Source organism: Ylistrum balloti, unplaced genomic scaffold (assembly GCF_031769215.1).
Source record: "Ylistrum balloti isolate Yb309-2 unplaced genomic scaffold, AGI_CSIRO_Ybal_v1 Utg370082, whole genome shotgun sequence".
NCBI classification, from domain to species: Eukaryota; Metazoa; Mollusca; class Bivalvia; order Pectinida; family Pectinidae; genus Ylistrum; species Ylistrum balloti.
This window is the reverse complement of record NW_026782118.1, coordinates 136635-157329: the sequence shown is the minus strand read 5'-3', so window position 1 is coordinate 157329 and position 20695 is coordinate 136635. Positions and strand designations below refer to the sequence as shown.

The 20695-nt window shown below is 34.2% G+C and overlaps 2 protein-coding genes across 2 annotated transcripts in view; one reads left to right on the top strand and one right to left on the bottom strand.

Annotated features, from left to right (window-relative positions):
* The window catches only part of LOC132549872 (uncharacterized), a gene marked incomplete at its 5' end in the record, with an annotated part of 36322 nt that extends 32971 nt beyond the window's left edge, over positions 1 to 3351 (top strand). Inside the window, 4 exons of the mRNA XM_060213840.1 lie at positions 420 to 605; positions 1025 to 1128; positions 1722 to 1840; positions 3188 to 3351. Coding sequence (XP_060069823.1) covers positions 420 to 605; positions 1025 to 1128; positions 1722 to 1840; positions 3188 to 3351 — 573 coding nt within the window. The remainder of the gene's footprint in view (positions 1 to 419; positions 606 to 1024; positions 1129 to 1721; positions 1841 to 3187) is intronic.
* A 516-nt stretch (positions 3352 to 3867) lies between these two features.
* On the bottom strand, positions 3868 to 4329 carry LOC132549871 (uncharacterized). Its single transcript, XM_060213838.1, has one exon. The coding sequence runs from the start codon at positions 4327 to 4329 to the stop codon at positions 3868 to 3870; it is 462 nt and encodes a 153-aa protein (XP_060069821.1).
* Between the last annotated feature and the right edge of the window lie 16366 nt (positions 4330 to 20695).

Genomic DNA, 20695 nt, shown 5'->3' with positions numbered 1-20695 from the left:
AACTAACTTTACAGATTTTCATCGTTATGTCCAATAATATTGCTGTTCAGAAATTATTTAACATGTCAACAAAATGGCAATGCTTTTAATATTGACTACTTTTAATCACTTACATTTCACAAGAGATTTATCTTTTGGAACAAACTAAGTGATTTACCTACAGAACCTATGAAGTAAATCATTTTGATGTACTTTCACAGAATTCTTGAAATTGATTATGATAATGATTTCACCCATTTTTCTGAATTTTAGCACAAGCAAAAAGGAATTATACTAAAAACCCCACAGCATGTTTCAGCCATTTTTAGTTTTTCTGCTCTGAAAAGATTGATGAAATATTATTCAGGTGATAGAGAACTTGAAATAGGTTTTTGATGGGTTTGAGTTTTAAATCATATTAATTTCGTTCCGCATGACAGGGTTGGCATACAGTGGACTCAACTATCCCATCACCAGAACATGAGGGCAAGGAGGAAGAGGAACAATGGCTGAATTCTATGGCTCCCTACATGGCACGAATGTTTGCCATCCTCAAATACTCGAGCCTTAATATGGCTAGTCTGAACACTCCTGAAGGTCAAACACTACAAACAAAACTACAGACGGTAGGCAGAAAAATTTGTTACTCTGCTGCTGTATTGTCCAATAAAAAGCCAACCCTCTAACATTGAGCCAGAATTTCTGTTTTGAGCTGTGTGTGACAAGACAAATATGAATGTTATACATGATTACAACCAAGTTTGTGGGGAGAGAGTGGGGTTCTTTTTTTAATCAGACTTGTCTGTTAGTATATTATACATCCATTCCTGCAATCCTGTCTTCAGGATTAATCAAACTTCCTTAAATAAACTTTTTACATGGTTATTGTCCTTTTTATACAAGACTGTTCTTCTCTGAACACCTAGTTACTAGTAATTCTAAGATCTTATTTCCTAGAACTTTTGCATAATTAATCAACATTATTTAGGATACACATTGGCAAATAATTTGAATTATGTAAAATCAAACTTCTATTTGATTGTAGATTGCCACAGATCTGAATAAGAATGAATTCCAGGAAGAATACACAGAGATTAGGGCGAGTGTGATGGACATTGATAAGGCAAAGACAGCAGGAGGCTTGAAAAGGTTAGTGTGGGAGTACACCATTACCGGTAAACTCCACATGTTACAAGCATGTTTTAAACAGTTATGGAATCTAAGATATCAACTTGAGGTAGTTTAGTTCTCTTCCCTGTAACTCAATTAATGCATGCAAAATCTGTGCTTTTAACTTGTATAATTTGTATGATGTCGGTAAAAATCCCTGATCATGCAGGTGATAACTGGAGTTTTCTTTCTCAACCAACAAGACAAGGACAGACTGCTGTCTGAAATTTAATGTATCTGGATTAGAAAAAAAGTTTTCTTCATCAGATTCAAAAACTTTTATTTATCATTTTATGATTTTAAAAACATGTCATTCCAAGTCAAAATATTTCTAAAAATGGTTTTTGAAAATAGCTCTGATTCCATGCAATTGATAAAGCTTTTTTTCTGTTTTGCACATTTCATTATGAAAAGCGTTTGTTAAGGTGTATATCATAAATATGTGGTACAATATTGAGCATAAAACTGTAATTAAGGTGCAGATGCCATTCAGACAAAAGGTATACAGAATGGAATGTCTCACTGCCAGATATGACAGATTTATTGTAATGTTCTATTCTATTTGTTTAAAGATGCCACATGCTGAATGGAAAGACCTTGTGGCTTTGTGACAAACATCGTGGCCAAAGTGGCAGCAAGACAGAGAAGTTATACCAACAACTTCTGATGCCACATGAAGATCCAGGCAAAGGTAAGTTAATTCTCTTGTTCTGGTCTGATATATCTGCTGATGCCACATGAAGATCCAGGCAAAGGTAAGTTAATTCTCTTGTTCTGGTCTGATATATCTTCTGATGCCTCATGAAGATCCAGGCTAAGGTAAGTAAATTCTCTTGTTCTGGTCTGATATATCTTCTGATGCCACATGAAGATCCAGGCAAAGATGAGTTAATTCTCTTGTTCTGGTCTGATATATCTTCTGATGTTACTTGAAGATCTAGGCAAAAGTGAGTTAATTCTCTTGTTCTGGTCTGATATATCTTCTAATGTTACATGAAGATCCAGGCAAAGGTGAGTTAATTCTCTTGTTCTGGTTTGATATATCTTCTGATGTTACATGAAGATCCAGGCAAAGGTGAGTTAATTCTCTTGTTCTGGTCTGATATATCTTCTAATGTTACATGAAGATCCAGGCAAAGGTGAGTTAATTCTCTTGTTCTGGTCTGATATATCTTCTGATGTTACATGAAGATCCAGGCAAAGGTGAGTTAATTCTCTTGTTCCTGTCTGATATATCTTTTATTGATATTTTCTATATTTTCGCTTTAATACTTGAGAAGAGTGCAGTCGTGAATTCAAACCCTTTGTGATTATTTGTACAAAAATAACTCTGGATGGAATCCATGTTGCTTTGAATGCATAGTCTTGAATAGACCTGGTCTCTTATAGTTCATCATTTATGAATTTAAAGTCATTTCTTGATCAGCATTCACGAAATTATTTATTCAGGAATATATGCCTGAACAGGTAAGTTCGCGAAATTAAGAATTCAGAAAATTAAATGATTTACAGTAGATTTCCTTTCTGACCGCTTTCCTTAACAATATCTACAGTAAACTGGTCTTTTTGTTACTTCTTTTAAATCCATTGTTCAGTAGACCAGAACGTGAGAAAACTGTCAGTTTCCTGGTTCATCTCATTTACTTATCTAGCCAATTATCATTTATTACATCGTGTAGAGCTAATTTGGAACCATCCCCTTGATCAGCACAGTTCCTACATTCAAGTTCCTGTTTCAAAAAAGAAGCCTTCAGATTTTAAGACTCCTCTTGATTTCGACCATAATATTTCTTAAATGTTTTCTAATAACTTAACAATATAGTTTTGAATTAGAAGAAAGAAACATTTACCCTAGTTGCTATTTGTATTCTGTTGAATCCGTCATGAAATTTTCATTGATATAAAATGGCCAAAAATTCACTTCAATGGAAACGATCTTTGACATGTTTCGCAATTTTACTATTGTTTAAAAATCTTTTTCTAGAAACCTCATATGCTATGCTGCTGACCTAACATACAATAATTTTGATCTCCACAGCCGTTTTGGGCCAACAAGAAACTGAGCAGACACAGAGTCAAGCCACCAGTCGGAAAGAGACAAAGGAGCCACCAAAATCAAAATTGTTCCGCATGAGAGAAACGGGTGGTTCCAAGTCAGCAAAGTTGAAGAGGCAAACCAGTCAAGCATGCAGTGTGATGTGAAATCAAAATTTGTGTGGAAATATTTGTGAATACTGCTGCCTGTTCTTGTGAAGGTGTTTCTTAGCTTGTATGTACTATGCTGACTGGCCTTCTCTTAATTCAGTTTATGAATATCGTCCCTAAACTTGCTGTTACATTTTATTTGTAATGGCAGATTTCAACTTTATAATTACAAATAAAAAATAAGATTATTAAATCTTACTATTTTTGCACAAATTGATATCAGTACTATTTCTCAGAAGGGATGCTGATACACACTTAATTGTAATAACTTTGTGATTGGTTAAAAAACACTCACCCTGATGATTCACCTTAAGAAGTGACATGCCAAAATGTTGGATGGAAATAATTTTGTGTTTTACCTTACCTTATGTTACCTTATGTAGATTCTGCCCGCAGGACCTATTGGTCCTCTATAGGCAGCTCAGAGATGTCATTTTGTGAGTTTGTTGTCATTCCGGTGTCTCTCTAGGGTCCATAGTTAGCTGTGTAGTCAAATCTAAGCGGGTGATGTTCCTAATATTTATCTAGTCTGTTTTTGAACTGGTTGATTGTAGCGGCAGTGATAACTTGTTCAGGTAGGCTATTCCATGTGTCCACTATTCTGTATGAAAAACTGTATTTCTTTATATCTTTAGTGCACTGCTTTTTGGCTAACTTTAAGGAGTTCCCCCTTGTAGTGCTGGTGTTGTTTAGTTCCAGTAGTTGTGTGGTAACTGTTGGGTCATATATTCCTTTTAGTATTTTGAATACTTCAATCATGTCCCCTCTCATTCTTCTAAATTTTAAAGTTGGCAACTTGAGAAGATTCAGTCGTTGTTCATATTCAATATTCTTCATCTGCGGTAACATCCTTGTCGCTCTTCTTTGAACATTCTCCAGTGCTGCCATATCTTTCTTTTTATGAGGTGACCATACTGAACTGGCATATTCTATATAGGGGCACACCAAGGCTGTTGTTGTTTTCAGCTGTGTCATCATGAATTCATTTGTCAACAATCAACAAAGATACACAAATTATATCTAAACTTTTCGATAGTTCGACAGTTTTATACATCATGACCAGATTTTTTAAGAAACTTGATTTTTTAAATTGCAGTTATATCATTTTGACTTTGTAGACAATGAATAAGGAAGTGGCAATGTACAACATCTATATACAACAATCAATAATTACTGATATATACTTTTAATATACAATTATTGTACTGTTTAAAAAGGATTTGGTGTAAATTAAACAAGAAAAATATGAAGTAGACATTTAAAGATTTATAATTACCGTGATTGGAAAGAATGATTAAAGTGATTGGGACAATTTGTCTGACATGAAAATGATATCTATTTTTATATATTTTGTCTGTAATTGTTGATAAAGAGAATCCGTCCCCACCTTTTTACACATTTAAGGAGTTGTATACTAAGTTATTTTCTTTGTTATGTTTACATTATATTTGAGTCATTGATGAGTAAATAAATAAAAAATGTGGTTCACAGAGAATATGTGTGTAGAAGTATATTACAGTTTTTGTTAAGGGTATCTGAGTGGGCACCAACAGTTCATCATATCTAGTAACACGTAGATAATTAAAGTGGAAAGTTGTGACTGCTGTAAAATGCATACTATGTTCCTCACATAGGAGATTTTGCATTTCAATTGCATGTATTTGTACATTGTATTTTTTCAAAGACAGATATCAATCGCAACAATCTCGGGTAAGTTGTTCATTGATTAGATAGATGTATTCAACTTGATCCCTATAGAATTCCCCTTCTCTTGTTTATGATATAGGGAAGTATTCAACCAAATTCTATGAAAGAAGGCTATTTTACACCAAATTTTTTAAAAAAAATTTTGAGAGACTAGCGTATTTGTAGTATATATAATCTGTTTTGATGACAGAAAATGATATCTGTTTTGGCCAATGTAACAAAGTGCCTCCTTAACATGTATCTCCTGAAAATTACGTAACATATAATTTATAAATACCATAAGCCTAATTTTGATATAATTTCTACTGATGGCCATGATCTAAGCCATTTTTGGGTTGACTTTACTATTGTTACCACAACACTTCTGTAATCTATCTTATTTGATGTATAATTGTTATAATTTGTACTTGATGGTACAAAAGTAGGAGGAAACCATTCAGGCCAAAGTTGGATGTGATAAACTGACTGTGATTTATCATAGAAAGCATCTGAATTTTCCAAACATGCATGACACTACCTCCAACTGCCTGAGATTGGCTTTCAATCAAAGAATTGCATTTTGTCAAATTTTGAATGTAATGATAGACACTTAATTTATTGAGGCAAATATTTTATGATTGTCCAAGTTTGTGATAGTTTATGTGGACGAAAGTTAATACATGTCTATTTATTGATATATAGGCATTTTTGCTCGATTTTAAATATTTTGCTTGGTAATAAATTTCACCTTATCTTTGATGACTGCGAATAATACCAACTACACATTACGAAGACAAATATCATTTCATGTACGTTTCCAATTCTCCAGACATAACGACATATCTCTGTATCAGAAATTCTTGGACTGATTTTTATTGACGGTAAAATTTGAATAAATTTGAAGGTATCTGTGAGGCAGGTACTCCTGACTTTATCAATTGTATTTATTTTATGTGATTTATTTCTATTTATACATATCTGATATACATAATCTTTTTAAGTTACGAAATTGAATGTGATTAATATTCTATATACACACACGTGATACTCTTTATTTTGCTCAATTTTTATGCCATATATAATGTATACATATCTTATGACATGGTGTTGATTAACACTATTATATATATATATATATATAAATAAAAAAGAGTTTTGTCAAAAATCATTTTTATTTATAATTTACTCGCATCTCGTCAAATCAAGTTTTTTCTATATATATATATATATATATATATACAATATGCATTTGTAAATTTTTTAACTAGGAATCCATTTTATTTATCCAAACTGTGAATAGCAATTGTTTGATTAACATCTTAATATAGCTGATGAATTTTATGAATTATGTTTATATTTTAAAGGCCAAGTAAATAACACCTTTCCTTATCAATTTAGATTGAATATAACTGAACCCGGAATCTGTATCGTCCTCGTTAAACTTTCAGGGCTTGGTTGTTGATTGAGCTTGCTTATTGATGGAAATTCCTTTTATTGATTACTGTTTCACATGTAATGAATATGTTCTTGTTAGAATTATTTGATAAAGATAAAGAAAGTCTATATAAGCTATTCAAACCCTTTTCACATCTTGCCCGAGATAATTCTAGGTTCATAAAACCAATTTGATTGATACTTATTTATTGTTAGAGAATAGTCGATGTTGATGTAATTCAAGTATCGTATCATTTTATCCAAATCCACGTGATGTTGTTGTTAGTATTTGAAGCACCTAGACAAAAATCAAATATTTAAGAGACATTTTTTGAAGACATTCCTATTAAATGAGCATGAGTATATATCATATATCTATCGATTCCTTCATTTATAAAATTTGTACGTTAGAATTTGCAAATATTTGGTCATGGACTCTCTATCAAATGCAATCAATTTGCATAATGATCGCTGTTGTGAGTTAATTTGAAACTTGTACTATAAAACTTTGAAATTCTGTTTTGTTGTAAGATTAACATTTCGAAAATAGATTAGAAAATTAACCCTCTTGATTATTTGAAGTATTGAATGAATGATAATGTTTATAGGACTGGTATATGACAGTATGTACAGGGCTAAATGGATTAATTTCAAACTGTACTTAAAGACGAGATTTCTGAAATGGAGCAGAAAAGGTTCCATAAAGCAATATTATATTGGCAGACTTTAGTGTTTATAAAATAGATATTTATACAATTTTAACATGGTACGTGTATTACAACACGCCAGTATCTTAATTTAATTAATAAATCTAAACCTAACTTTGCCAAATTTGCACTAAAATATGTGTTAATATGGTTTTAGCACTGTATGCAAAAAAACAAAAAAATGTTTTCTGTCCGTCCAAAGATGCATGGACAACAAGATGAATGAGGATCCAAATGGTCCCTCAGATACTTTTATCCAGTTTTGACACTACTGATAATTATTCCATGAAGCAATGCTTATGTTCATTCTAGTTTGGCATTTTATCTTTGAGATCATCACTTATGCTGTACTACAATCAATTTTTTCACGTATAAAGACTGTGATTCTTTGTTTTGTCATAATAAACATGAGGAGAAATAGTCTTGATTCCTGTGCATATGCGCTTCATATATGCAATACATTTTGTGTAAATATTGGCATCAAGTTAGTTCTGACCATGTCTCTAACGCCTTGTTGTATGTGGTAAGGATATCATTTAGTTTATTAAGGCATTGTTCATGCTGAAAGGAAATTTTACTGACATATAAAATATGTATTAGGTTTTTTTTTCATTGTTTTCATTCTTTTACTGATTCGTAGAATAAAAACTCTTTTTTCTGAACTATTTTAGTTTTGTTTTGTAAAGTTTATCATATTCAATGATCCAACAAGTTTGGCAGCTTGGCTACTACATTTTTAGGTCGCCATCTTGATTTGTATGTCGTCTTGCGTCGTGCACCAGGCGTCATTAACTTTTCACATATTCGACTTCTTCTCAAGAACCACTGAATGGATTTTCACCAAACTCGGCACAAAGCATCCCCATGGAAAACCGCTTCAAGTTTGGGAAGAAAAAGGGTGTGGCCCAAATAGGGGCCGCAGGAGGGGGAAAAGGGGGGTAAAATTGGGTAAATCTTTAAAAATCTTCTTCTCATGAACCAACAGTCAGATTAAGTTCATATTTGATATTTAGGGTCCTTATGGCAAGGTCTACAAAGTTTGCGAATGAAAAAAAATCGGGTCAAAAACGGCCCCACTAGGGGGCGCTCAAAATGGTCAAAAATTCAACTTTGACCGATTGCATATGAAATTATGTTGAAAAAGTGATTATGTCCCCTTTGGAGCCCATAAGGGGGGTTAAAGGGGCCATATGTAAAAACCTTCATTAAATGACTTCTTCTCAAGAACCATTGGATGGATTTTGACCAAACTTGGCACAAAGCATCCGCAAGGGAAGAAAAAGGGTGTGGCCTCAATAGGGGCCGCAGGAGGGGGAAAAGGGGAAACTTGATACGAATGTTCTACACAAGGTCCTGGCAAGTGTTTTAACTTTTTTGGGGCGATTCAAAATCCAAAATGGCCACCCTGGCCTCTGTTTGGCTAAGATATTATGGACTTCCTCTCAAGAACCATTGGGTGGGTCATGTTCAAACTTGGTACAGATGTTTTACACATGGTCCTGCACACGTGTTGTGACATTTTTGCAACATTTTAAAATCCCCAGATTATTGACATATATTCTTCAGGTGACCGTTAAGGCCCCTTGGGCCTCTTGTTATCTGATGAAGGAGTAAAAAATATTTTAATTAAAGATAAGAATGCGCAAAATTCTCATAAATAACGTGACAAATATTAATGGAAATCATATGGTCAATAATCACGGTTCGTGGTAAACGAGTCTAGTTTGTAGACAATAACCATTCAGTATTTGTGAAAAGGGGACAGAGGAAACATGTTGCTTGTTCTTTTAAGTTTATGATAAGTGGTACCCTACTCGTTATGAGAACATCAGTAAATCAGTGTTTAGCCAATGGCGAAAGTTTTTAATTTTGCATGGACTATCACAATTCAAAATGGTAAGAAATCACTGTAAAGATATACATACAAAGTATATCCACTATCTACTTCCATAAACATCATTTTCTTATGTTTAATACACCCAATATCTGCCAGATGTCATAGAATATTTTACTTTTATGTAGTATACACTAGGTCAGTAGTATTGATTGAATTACTTAACATGATAACTTGGACTGGGGCTCATTAATGGTGTTATATATACGTCTGTTATTGAGAAGTTTGTATCCATTGAAACAAAGATATATATACACTATACAACAACTGGAGTGTCATATTTAAAGAAATATTTTATTGTGTCATAAATATTGTTTCAAACACTCCAAAATTTTATTAAACTATTTTGACCACGAATAAGATAAGCTATGAAGATCTTAAAGTATTATTGATTTCTGTCATAACTAATTGCACTCCAAAGATTTTTTTTTCAAATAGACCATTCAAGTTTAAATAAAGGCAAAGTTTACACAATGTAAAGAAACTGGAATAAAATGCAGTTTTTGACATCACATAATTTTTGTACCAGCAATTTCACTAAAGTCAATCAATACAGACATGTCCTATGTAGATATCCTTGTAGTGATCAGCAACCCACCGAACAAGCTTCTCAAACGTTAAGAGCAAGCCGTCCTAAAAAGCGAACACTCTCGCTTTTACCAGAAAATCCAAGACGATTCCAACAGAAAATTTGAACGCCTGCATATCCCAAAAATTCAAGTTTGAGGAGGCTACATAGTTTACTCAGCAAAAATGAATTTGAGGATCTGAATCAGGATATGTGCAAGGACATAGCAGATGACCCAACAGTGTTGACAGATATACCAAGATTCATCTCTAGCATCTCCAATTTAACCCACAATCTAACCCATCGTGGACACCAACATTAACGCATTTAATAGCTCAACCAACACCATCTCAAACACCATCTGAACATCTGCAAGCGCCAGCATAGATGAAATTTGTCCATTTGGAACCCATTGGCAGCAATATTTGGAAACAAAATTGTAGGCAAAAGTAATAGAGCCGCCTCACTTATCTGTAAAGAAATGTTCCCAAATAATGATGAGGAGTCTATAGAAACAGATAAAACAAACCGCCCAATTGAGGCAACAATATCTTCCAACTCTCGTAGACAAATCAATGCTAGTCTCTTAAATACAGCTGTAAGATGTAAGAAGGGCGTTACACGGCATTGGAAATCACAAACTTGTTAATAGGTTTCCAGAGATAACTCCGAATCTTTAGTACAGAAAATCATCAAGGTGAGAAGGATGCAGATTTTCAAACATTTTCGTTAAAATCGAATGAAGCAAAATTAGCTCCTTCAGTGAAACCAATTATCGACTAAGATTTATAAGGCGGGAGTTGTAGATGAAGGAAAAGACACTTATCCTTCGAGAACACATTAATTAACCTTGTACATTTTAAAGAGTTTGTGTATATCTTTCTTTTGTTTGTTTTTTACACTTGTTTTATTGAGTGTTTTTTTTTTATAATGATTCTGTTAACATGACGGTATTTTCGTCGTTGTTACTGCAAACAGACAATATCGAACTGTCTGGATTCTTGATTGGATGTGACAGGATGTAAATCACTTGACACCAGAAACGCGTTTTAGCTGCAGATGTGGCAAACAATCCTGTATCAGTGTCATAACGAAAACGGCCAGCCGTTTAAATGACTTTTAGAATGAATAAGCTGATCACATCAGGTTTTACTTTTAAACGGTTGAAGTGATTCGTGGTATTCTACAAAAATCGCAAATGACACTAGACCACATTCCTTTAATATATTAATGTAATAAACAAGGAGGCTGTGTAAACACGGTTTAAGTAGGGCATGTAAACTCATCATTTTTGGAGGGTTTTTGTGTTCTTTGTTATCATTCATTCAGCTAATTAAGATCTAGATTTATCTTATACCCGATTTTATGTATTTTTTTACGGCAAAAAGGTGTCTTTCTTAAGTTACAATGTAACCTAACATTTATAAACCACACAGGTGCTCCATTCACAACGGTTATATTTCGACTCTGTAATATATAGCGCGTAGTGTTTAAACCAATCTCCATATCCAGGATATATCTCATCTGGAAAGACAGTAAATCATCGTTTTGGCAAATATTTATAAAAATAATATGTACAAAATGTAATAAATACAACGCTTTGCTCAAATAAATAAATCAAAATATCAAAATAAGAGAATACCGACAAAGTTCGAATAATAAAAAACACACAAGAGAAAAAATGAACAAAGGAAAAATTAAGTATAAAGGTGAAATATATTTACTAGATTATGTAGCGTCTTTTGTGTCATCACTAAGGAATTAGGTAACGGAGTTAAATTGATACACGTTAACATTAAAAATAAATGCAATCGATACAAAATACCATTTTCGAAATTATTCCTTCGTGTTGGAATGTCTTACATATGATGCATGCAATACTGTTTTAATCTTTGAAATCCTTAGTGTTTAATTTCATTTGACAAACTCACTCTTACCTTTTTCTGATTAAAATAAATCGCTTTATCCCTTAATCTCTTTTCACTGTGAATCAAACGATACGGCAAACTTGAATTAGTGTATAGTGGTTGTTGAACCTGTAATGATATTCACGATAAAGAGAATCTTGTATTCATTTCCGTATTCTGATCTTATTTAAGTACCTTTCCCTTACATATCACATGTGTATCTCTACCTCTTTTGTTTTCGATTAAAACGATTTTGATGCATTTCCTTTACTGTCAATCATAACTATAGAGACAAAACAACAATTTTGCTGTCGGTAACTCTGAGAAAACGGAGTGTTTTGTATGAAATACGCCACCACTGTCACCATTCTAAATAAAAGAAAAATGATATTATCGGTTTGTAACCATATTCATATGGTCCTAATAACAAGAAACAACAAGAAATGTCAACATAACACAATCCAAACTCATATTCAATAAAACAATAGAGCAAAACAAACAAACAAAAAGATTTCCACGGAAACCCCTGAAAAAGTACAAGGAGAATAAAGTCAGGTGTTTCAGACGAGTAAGCGTCTTTTGCTTCAACGACGACACCTCTGTAAACCTTTGCCAATCCAGGAAATTAATGTCATGTTCCCGAATAAAAACCATGTTTACAAAATGGACTCAACAGGAAAACATATCACAAAAAGAGCTTTTTTTCAATAAGAGCACTACCACGGCCGTACTTTCCCATAATTTTCGCCAACAAAGAAATCACCGACTATAACACTTTAAGGAAGGATAATACATGCATGTATGGAAGAAGAACTTATATGCTGATAATTAAGAACATAATATAAAAATTACGGAAGAGTAAGGATCTTCCGTTTCATTGAGGTAGTTCTCAAAACAATTAATACAAAAAGGCGCTATATAATGACATTTATAAAAGGTTCATGGATTGACACATGTAGCGAGTGATTAGTATTTGGATTACGTTACCTCTAGACCGCTGGTTCTTATCCGTTTGTAAAGGTCATCGTCTTCTTTGCCCCATCCCCAAAAGTCGTTGGACATACCATTTACCTATCAATAGACAGATACGTTGATTTGTTTAAGTCTGACTTACGTTGTGCATGTATTAATCGTACTTAATTTAGACAAAATGCTTCAAACGTATTTTTCCCACATGGTGATCCCGTGGTTGCTATTTTTTATGTAGCGTACATATGTCGGAAATTGATACTGTCATTCAGTTTGAAGAAATATTGATGCTGTCGCGATGAATAAGTATCACAATGATTTGCTGTTGTTAATGCTTGTCCTTACTATTGATGAAAAACAAGTCTCGTTCTTGCCAGTGAAACTGTTACACTCGGGCTGAGATATCCCTGTCTGTGGACCAGACCACACATGATTCGAAACATGATCACTTCCCGTTATGCTAGTAATTCAAACTTCATCACATTCCGTGGAATATGACCCTTCTTCACACGTGTAGTTCTAATATAACTTTACCAATGGTATGACACTGAAGAGTTAACATTCACATATTACTCGACACACACCATTTCGTCTTACAGAATTGATACCTGTGTACACCTAGAAGCGAGTTTGAAAAGTTTCAAAGATAGTCGTTATAGCACAAAAAGTACATCCTCTTGTGAACGTGAACATGTCTGTTATGAATTAATTTTGAACACAAATTTTCTTCTGACCATATTTTACCATCGTGAATGACACATTCATACTTATCTACATTAAGAACATATTATAAATGATTAAAAATGTTACACAAAAACATTCTGCTAAGTTTTTTTTCCTTTAAACATACTTAGTACCCTAGTCTAAGGCCACATTTAGTGGTCGGGTCGGGCATTCAACGTTCTCTTAACATAATTAAAGAGTCAGAGTAAAAATGTGCAAAGACATAATATAGTTTTAAGCGTTGTTGAAAATATGCACGATATTTTTACTTTAATACCCCCCAAAAAAATCTAGATCAAAATCTAAGATCAATGTAGATAACATGATGAGGCCAAGGGAAGAACAAAAATGAATTTAGGTAGAATATAATTATTTTTACAATGTCCGAATATTCCCTTGGAGACTGTTTACTTGTATTTTGCCAGGAAAATATAATTATGTTTGCATGAAGACACACCTTACGTGATAAACACGCAGTATCATGTCCTTTTAAAACTAATCTGATACGAGATACAATGTATACCAAACACACGTTCATACATAGTTATAGATGAGTGTGTTTGATCACATGGACCTAAGACAGTGTATTTAACTATTCTTTGTTCATGTATAGACTCAACTTTGATAAACTTAACGGGGATTGTAATTTTACTATTGTTTCGGGATATTTGTTATGACTGCCTTTGATGGGGTTTTTATTGTAGTCGCGCCAGTCGTGTGATATTTCAATTCTCTTCGCCCAAGTATACACAGGACAGATATATGAAAAAGCTTTATATATTCAACACAATAACTGCTTAATTTTACCCTGTAAGCTAGGGTAAGACTTCCAGTTGACCAGTTGTATTTACTTTAAACTTGTTTATACCTATTTGTACAAGTGCGAATATATTTAGTGTGAGATAAACAAGGTTCCCAAACATGGTTTATTAGTACCTAAGTGTAATGTAATAACGTACGAACACTGCTAAAAGGAATCAGAGGTAAATCTCTTTTTGCACAACCAATCAAACCAAATAGTGACTTTGCTATGATATGAAAAAATGTTTACTTTGATCTTGAAAACACACTTCTAATTATGGCTTCTTCGACTTACGACTACAGGCGAAAAACATGTAAATCTACAAACACTTATACTCCAGGTAATATTTCCAGGGAATACACTTTACTACTTCTCAGTAACTAATGTTTAAAAATATAGAATGTTACAAGCACATATAGCGATTTTAAGTTATCCAAAAAGACACAAACAACAAAGGAAGAGAAAATTTAAATCTTGAAAAATGCTCAGTCGTTTACTTGTTACTCACTGTAACTAAGCTACGACTGTTCCACTGATCTACCAGCCTGTGATCAACTGTTGCTATTACTTATTCTACACTACTGCCAGTCTGCCACTTCACTAACAGCAGCCTTTAACAACAACAATAATAGCACTATAATACTACTTTGATAACTACTACTGCCGAGGGCCGAGATACATCAGTTAGTTAGTAAACCCTATGCAAATGTCGGTTAAGATCCGGTGTAGGGTTCGACGCTTCCTGCCCATAGCGGTATGTGTTTCTCAGAAAGCTGTGAAGTGGAGCATTCCTGATGGTGTAATTGTGACTTTGGGCTAGCCACTTTACCACTGGTAGTAGTACCACAACTGTTACTACTACTACTACTACTACCACTACCACCACCACCACTACTACTACTACTACTACTACTACTACTACTACTACTACCACCACCACCACCACCACCACTACTACTACTACTACTACTACTACTACTACACTACTACTACTACTACTACTACTACTACTACTACTACTACTACTACTACTACTACTACTACTACTACTAGTACTAGTACTACTTACGCTACTACCACCACCACCACCACTACTTATACTACTAGTAGCAAATAGTCCACTGCTATATGCAGTCCTCTATACAAATGTCTCCTACCAAAGTAAAAAAAATCACAAACAACTGTTACAATGTCAGCACACAGCTGCTAACTGAAACTGATAAAACTATAGCAAAACTCCTACTTGAGTATCTACATCGTTAGTACGTACCCACCTTTCTAAAGTGTTTATTTGTCATCAATAATACACCGCCAACATAGCCATCATATTTCAGTATTGATACATGGAACGGTCCTTTATTCGGATAGCCGTAATTCAAATCCGGATTGATAGGAATATGATCCACGTCGTGCATAGCTAGATAATCGCAATCCGAATGCATTTCTAGAAACCCGACGTTGATTAGGGCTGCTCGATTAAACCTTAAAGCATATAATATACCTCATTATCGACCTATTATAAACATGATATGAAGTTCATAGATTGTTTTGTTAATGCAGAATTTCCAATTTATATTACTAGCTCAACAAAGTCTCTATTTGCTATTTTTCTGCTACATCAAAAACTTTTGTTATTATACAAAGTTAATATTACTAATAATTGCCGTTACATTAATGTTGTAATCAATAATTCAATGTTGTCAAAATAAAGTATGGAGAATATCAAAATTAAGGAAAATAAGAAGGGTTCAAGAATAAGTCAGTCTAAAGGTAATGAGCTCAATGCAGGGGAAAACGTTCTACTCAGAACACAAATGAAGGCAGCGATACTTTATCATCACCTTAGAATACTTTATCAGAATAGATCAACAGCAACGTATACATAAGGACACTATAAAATTGTGATTTCGGAAAGCATAAAGCCCTTATTGACCAGAAATATTTGACGGATTCGCACTGAGGTCCTAGGGTATGAAAACAAGTATATTCTCCCATTGAATGAACAAACAGGACTAATATGTAATATGTTTAGAGTAAAAGGTGCTCTATCTGCCATATATGACCTCTCCAAATGTCACCATTATTGTTATTTCAGAAACATCACACGTACCAGATACATCTGCACAATCCTCTTACCTGTAATCGTCTATTTGATTGATTACATATAGCCGATGTTGAATTCCTTTAGAAGTAAGATATTGAATGATGTGTGGCGCAAACTGCTGCAGCTCTTCTTGACAATCACGAAATGGGATTAACAACGCTATCTTGTGTTTTGGTGCTATCTGTTTACTTTTGCGAAATCCTTCTTTCATAGTACCGTTGTCTTGCAATGTATTTTGAAAATATGCAGAGGAATAACAAGGGAGATACACAGATAAGCCTTGATTTGTTTTACTCCCAATTTCCAGTTGCCACAATATCAGATGGAGTACCCAAAAGTACAAAAATACTCCAAAAGATGGCAAAAATCGCCGCCAAAATCTGCGTTTCATAATGGCGAAGTCCTGAAAAACATTGTTTTTAAATGCAAAATGTAAACCATAAAAACAACAAGAAAACACTAACAAATATTACACTATACAAATATATTAACTACTGAAAGAAAATGTACGGAGAATCCTGCACTACAGATATTCGTAACTTTTTACTGATTCCTCATTTTACTTCTTATATATTTTTTTCTTCTATTTCTCTTTCACAAGCATAAGACAAAGAAACTAATAGAAACGTACTTTAACGAAAGGTAATGGGTAACTTATTTATGGAATGAGCAATGCCTGCATTTTTAGTTTATCAATTAAAAGATGTCTCATGTATCATATGAGATATTGTAAATACTATTTACGGAATCCCATAGAGAGAGGAGTATTACCGATATGTGGACAAAATACCTAACAAAGTGAGATGTTCAAGGCAATGTATCCTTTTATCAACACAAATCATACTAAAACTCCAAATGTGAACATAACAAATATACGAAAATCACAACAGATGTGAGACTGATTTTCAACACATCATTTCCTTAGGCTTATTGAATCGAAGACCACGAAGAAAGTTATGTATCCTCTAAAGATGTGGAAAATAGAGTTTTCTATATAATGAAAGCATATCTAGCATATAATATTCCATAAGCTATCTATCTATATAAATATAGAAAGTTTTGCTCTTCTGATAGAAGTGAAGTTGGAATGCCATAAGAAAAACATGCAGTAACCTTCAAAAATATGTTGATATAAAACATATTATGACTGCAAAATTTGAGAAAGCACATAAAACTAACAATAATGTGAAAATATATCAAAATGGACAAAAGACACAAGATATTGCCACATAATAAAACAGAGAGGCCCGTTACAAAGATTGTGTGCAAACATTAATTATTAGAAAAAATGTTCTGTTATACATACGAGTGCTGATTGATAAGTTGTGAGACTTGCATTGAAGAAGTTAAGCCAGGATGTTCTTTTTCAGCTCCATTATTCCCCGCTTATACATGGCTGTGTACCAGAAGAATGCTGTCATTTGGTCTGTTTATGTCGAAGAAGTAGCACTCTAAAGTAAAAACGGCAAGTTACATTTGCAAAGTTGACAAAATCGTTGAAAGAGCAGTGATTCAATATTTGTACAAGAAAGGCTATGTACCATACAGATAGGGTAGCAACACTAAAGAATGGCACCCCTTCATATGCTACAGTGAAAAGGTGGGTGGCAGAATGTAAGCGTGGCAGGCAGACCCTCGAGGTAGGCCTGAAATAGTCCAAAACTTCCATGATATTGTTATGGCAATTTTCAGAGAGCGATATAGCCAGCGCAGTTGGGATTTCACAGGAAAGAGTACATTCCATTCTTACGGAAGATCCTACAATGAGAAAGTTCTCGGTTCTCAGTGGATACCACGACTTCTGACTGTTGATCAGAGGCATACCAGGTGGACTTTGTCGAATGCTGATGTGAACCTTTTATGGGCAGATCCTGCTAACTCTTACTGCAAAGGTTTGTGACTATGAATGAAACGTCGGTCTATTATTTCACACCAGAGGCCAAACAACAGTATAAACAAGAAGAGCACCCTGGTTCACCCCCACCAAAGAAGTCAAAGACTGTTCCATCAGCTGGAAAGGTTATGGCCCCAGTTTTCTGAGATGCTGATGTTATTCTGGTGATCTGCAAATGGGACAAACAATCAATGACACATTATGCATCGTAGACAGGGAAAATACTAAACTCAAGCGCCGTGGAAAACAGGTACAGGTGTGTTGTTCCACCAGGACAATCCCCCGTTCACAAGACTGGCGTTGCCATGGCTGCCGTTGACGATTGTGGGTTTGAACTGATTGAGAATCCGCCTTACTCTCCTGATCTCTCTCAATCAAACTTTCATCTATTTCCTAAATTGAAAAAAGTCCTTTTTCTGGTACCCTCTTTCGGTCAGATGATGACGTCATATATACAGCGGACTTCCTTAAAAGTTGCATTGAGACACTTAAACATTATTTCCTAAAAAAAATGTATGTGATATTCATGTGATAACAAGCAGTGTTAACCCGCCAAATAGGAAAAGAATTTTCAGTGATAGCGAGGTTCGTTTCACATTGTTGTCTGAAAAGGTTGAGTATTCGCTCTTTCGTTCACAGAAATGTCTTTATTATCTTGTTTACTTCACCTGGTCGGTGTTATATAGATTTTAAGGAAAGTGTATGACTTACCTGTGATGTTTACTATTTTCCAGAATGATAATTGACACCCTCCAATTTACACTGCTGGTCCGGGTCGATAAAGTCTTTTTATAAACGATTCAACAATGACTTTAACATTAATTTTCATCCTAGGTTATTTGTGTTCTTTCTAGGCTGTTAGTTATCAGAAACATCTTTAAAATATTAAAAAAAAATACCGACGATCTCTTTTCCCTCAGGTGGCATTCAATTCCACCATGCATATTTTATGTACTTTGTCTTTCGTTTGTCACCTGTTTTGCTAACAGCTCGCTTGTCCAATATCAAGGTAATTTAAAGTTGTGTATATATCATACACAATATGTATCCCGCGATTTTTATACTGTAGTATTAACTCTTTCGTACCACGTGTTCCGTCCGGGTTCCGTTAGCATACACGTACCGGTTGTAATTTTTCAGTTTCTCCTCCGGCAAGTGTAAGAATGGAGGCGCCTTTGCGCGTTTTTGTCGTTTTTGAGACGACTGTTTAATAGGTTAGTGTCAAAAGACATGACTTTGTTCAGCGGTAGAGTTTTAATATATGTCTTAATTGTTTTGCTGACGATATTCCTTGTCGCAGGGAAGTGGTATAATACGGAAAGTCATTTAATGTATCTCGAGCTGTATCAAGAATCATCTATATTTCAGGTTTACCTTTTTTCGACATTGGAATGTACAGTGAATTGATATCACATAGGGCACTAGTTGACCATAGCATGTTTAATGATATCATATACCTGATATGACAAGCCAGTATCACTTGATATAGGACAATGTTACGTTATTTATTGGAAATAAACTTGGAAAATAAAATCGTTCACCACTCTCGAATGCAAATGTGTGCACATATTTACCTTGTCTATATATATGTCGGCTGTTTGTCACAAGTCAGCGGATGGTATGATGCTGTGCAGTTGTAACTATTTCACGGACGTATGTTGTTGTAGAAAGCAATATGAAGTCGTATTCCCTTGTGTGTCCTTGGTAGTCGGTTTTACTCAGTTTTATAATTTACAGAAAAACAGACATTTCTGGAGATTGGTTCAACTGTATTTTGGAAGAGTAACTGTCCCTTGTTGTTTTCTTCAACCGATACCTATCAAGCCTTATATGCTTAATCACCATGACATAAAGATAATGTTTCTTGAATGGCCGTTCCCAGTATAATGTGGCCGGATGGAGTGTCCTGCTGGATATCTTATAAAACACTATGCCCACGGTTGAAACAAAATTCTGTAGCAGGACATCAAAACTTCACCGTGTATGGCCAATGCTATTTTTTTTCAAATAAAAGTCAAATGTAACGGTTCAGGTCACGTGATCTGTTTTCATAAGGAATTTTTAAAAAATCTCCAATCATTAATACAACCTAGTATTCTAAATTATTAATAGTAACATAAATATCCCCCCAAAACCCCTAAAGTCGTTAGGAAATTTAATCTAAACTGAAAAATCAAAGTTTTATGTCTCCTCACTGAAGACGCCATTTTGTCCAATCAGGAACAGAAATCTGTTTAGTGTTACATTTGACATGTATCCCAAGTTTGATTTCAGTAAAAACCTTTTTCTAATCTCCCAACATTTCTTGCATCTTTAGGGTGGCTTTTTACACCAATCAGAAAAAACGAACATCATATTGTGTTCCTGATGTCAGAAAACACCTACGCATAAGTCTTATTTATTACCATTGGGAAAACTATAACTTTCGACCAATAAGATGCCCTCATTGACGGAAAATGAACTCTCAATCTATCCCTGCTGTTGTAGATGATGCTTTTTGAAAGACGAAATAATTATACTCCATTGGTAAGCCTACTTTCGCTAGTACAAATCACCTGGTATTTATGTGTGTGATGGTACACCTTATTCAGTAATCATAAACGTAGGCAAGGAGGGTTGGAAACTCCTTAACGTACACTATTGAAAATATTTA

What these genes read in the sequence shown, in the direction of transcription:
- LOC132549871 (XM_060213838.1), bottom strand. Translation starts at nt 4,329, where the DNA reads ATGACACAGCTGAAAACAACAACAGCCTTGGTGTGCCCCTATATAGAA.